At 37.6% G+C, this 2,500-nt stretch overlaps 1 protein-coding gene across 1 annotated transcript in view; it reads left to right on the top strand.

The window, feature by feature from the left end:
• Positions 1-2,500, top strand: part of LOC138056755 (caspase-3-like) — a 3,568-nt gene that overhangs the window by 569 nt on the left and 499 nt on the right. Inside the window, exons 2-3 of the mRNA XM_068902630.1 lie at positions 1,484-1,528; positions 1,713-2,500. The exon at positions 1,713-2,500 is cut by the window's right edge and continues 499 nt beyond it. Coding sequence (XP_068758731.1) covers positions 1,484-1,528; positions 1,713-2,464 — 797 coding nt within the window. The 3' untranslated portion in view covers positions 2,465-2,500. The remainder of the gene's footprint in view (positions 1-1,483; positions 1,529-1,712) is intronic.

The raw sequence follows: 2,500 nt of genomic DNA, 5'->3' as shown, positions 1-2,500 counted from the left end.
ACTCACATTTACAGCCAGAAAAACAAACGAATTAAGTTAACAAGATATCGATTATATATATTTTGGTTGCAAGAGAGCACATCGTTAAATTGACCTATCATAGCGCACATCATATCTGAGGAACACAAAAGAAAGCGAAATTCTCTTAAACTCACCGGTAAAATAATTTCGGTTTCGTTATCCCTTTCGTATCCTGTTGTTTTCTTTATTTATTAGCATGCATTTTCTGTTGGCCAGTAAAATTGAGATATCCCCCACTCCACTGAGGTTTGAAACAGCAAATAGTAGTAATCAAAATTTCGTCATCTTGATAACCATTTAGGAACCGGTAATAGCAATGTATTTGAATTTTTGAAAAAATTAGTCCCAGGGTTGCTTTAGATTTAACAACAGAAGGAGGGCAATTTGATGTTAACACCAAGTCCTAGCTCTTTCCAATTATTGAGTTTGAGGGCTGTACTTACAGTTACAGCCAGAAAAACAAGGAAGTCAACAAGATATTTATTATATATTTTGGTAGCAAGAGAGCACATTGTTAAATTGAGCTATTATACATGCATCATATCTAATGAACACAAAAGAAAGTGAAATTCTCATAAACTCACCGGTAAAATAATTTCAGTTTCGTTATCCCTGTTGTGTCCGCTTGTTTTCTTTATTTATTAGCATGCATTTTCTGTTGGCTAGTGAAAATGAGATGACCCTCACTCCACTGGGGTTTGAAACAGCACTAATTAATTGTGGTTTCAAAGAAAAAATCCAAGAATTTTTTTTGCACATTCAAGCAAATAATGGCCTCTCTACTAACAGCCGTCCTGGGTATCTTAAATTCAGCAAAGGTGTTAGGTGGAACTTTAGTGGCAGTCAAAACCAACAGCCTTTTTTTCCAATGGCTAATACCTACTCTTTACCGTTAGTATGCAGGGCCCGGTTGTTCGAAAGCTGATTAACTGAACGCAGAATTGGCATAAACTGTGGTTTCATATTTTTAACTTTTGAGCAAAAGTTTCTTTTGCTTATTTTTTTTTTTTTTTTTCAAGATCAACTTTTTTCTGAATATCAGCACAATTTTTTGAAGTAGATAAATAAACTCCTGGGTTTATTTTTTAATCTGGGATGAGCTTTAAACGGCTTTTGAACAACCAGGCCCAGGTTCTTTAACTTCCCACAAAAGTTTATGAACAATAGTTGCAAGAGGTTCTCCTTGTTCATAGTGAATCTATGAAGACTTGAAAGTCAAACCACCTCTGACATACACCTGTAACAACAAAGGCAACCTGTTCTCTGCAGTGATTTTACGACCTGAGTGTTGGTCCCAGTGTAGTTTGAATCCAAGACCTCTTGCTGTACCTTGCTTTTGTTCGCTGTCTTGGTAGCTGAGCGAAAAAACTGTAGTACAGCTAATCAGCACACCACATTTGTTTTGAGACTAAACATTGAGCACTCTGAGCCAAAGTTATCATTTTTCTTCTTTGGTTTTCAGTTCAAAGAGTTTCACAAGAGGAAGACCCACAAACAAGAAGTAGTAGTAAGTACAAGATGCATCATGTTCATGTCAAACAATTATTCATAAAAAGCATTCCCTTTTTTGTGCAAGGCATCACCTGCCTGCTATACCATTGATTAGTGCTGAGAGCATACCACTAGTTCTATATATCTTATGCCATTCCTTTCTCTAATAGGCTGGGTTATTTTGATGATTTTATTTTCAGCTCAAATTTCTTGTCAGGAATCTTCTGGTGATGGTATCAATTACATAGCAAAAAGTGGCTATGTATTAATGATCAACAATTCTATATTCCCTGGGAGATCACATGTTGAGCGCACTGGTTCACAGCACGATGTTAAAAAGCTTGGCGATCTTTTTGACAACTTAAACTTCAGATGGCGTGTGTATGATAATCTCAAAAGAAGTGAAATGTTGGATGTGCTGAGAGATACTTCAGAGAAAGACTTCTCTAGATTTGACTGTTTTGTGTGTGTCATATTAAGCCATGGATCAAAAGCAGGAATTCATGGAACAGATGATGAAGTTATTAACCTTGATGCCATTACAGCATCCTTCCGCCGTGACGAGTGTCCCTCCCTCGAGGGAAAACCCAAGATATTTATGATCCAAGCTTGCCGAGGCAACCAGCGTGATCAAGTGTCAGTTGAAAGTGATAGTGAGCCAGTTATGTATTCAAACCCAAGTTTGCCAGCAGATGCAGATTTTCTGATCTGTTTTTCCTCAGCACCTAGCCATGAGAGCTACAGGGAGCCTTCAGCTGGCTCATGGTTCATTTCTGCAGTATGTAATGTGTTCACAGAGTATTCAGATAAGGAGCATGTCATGGATATGATGTTGAGAGTCAACAAGGAAGTGGCTGATTATTGCAGTGTGGAAGGCCTTAAGCAAATGCCATGTGAGATATGTATGCTGCGAAAGAAAGTTTTCTTTTGTCCAAGATTTAATGCATCTTAAAATTCTCCAGAACAACACATTATAGGTGGGTGGGGG

The sequence above is a fragment of the Montipora capricornis genome, chromosome 7 (assembly GCF_036669925.1).
Source record: "Montipora capricornis isolate CH-2021 chromosome 7, ASM3666992v2, whole genome shotgun sequence".
Taxonomy (NCBI): Eukaryota; Metazoa; Cnidaria; class Anthozoa; order Scleractinia; family Acroporidae; genus Montipora; species Montipora capricornis.
The sequence above is the reverse complement of the archived record's forward strand: the minus strand, read 5'-3'. Positions and strand labels throughout refer to the sequence as shown.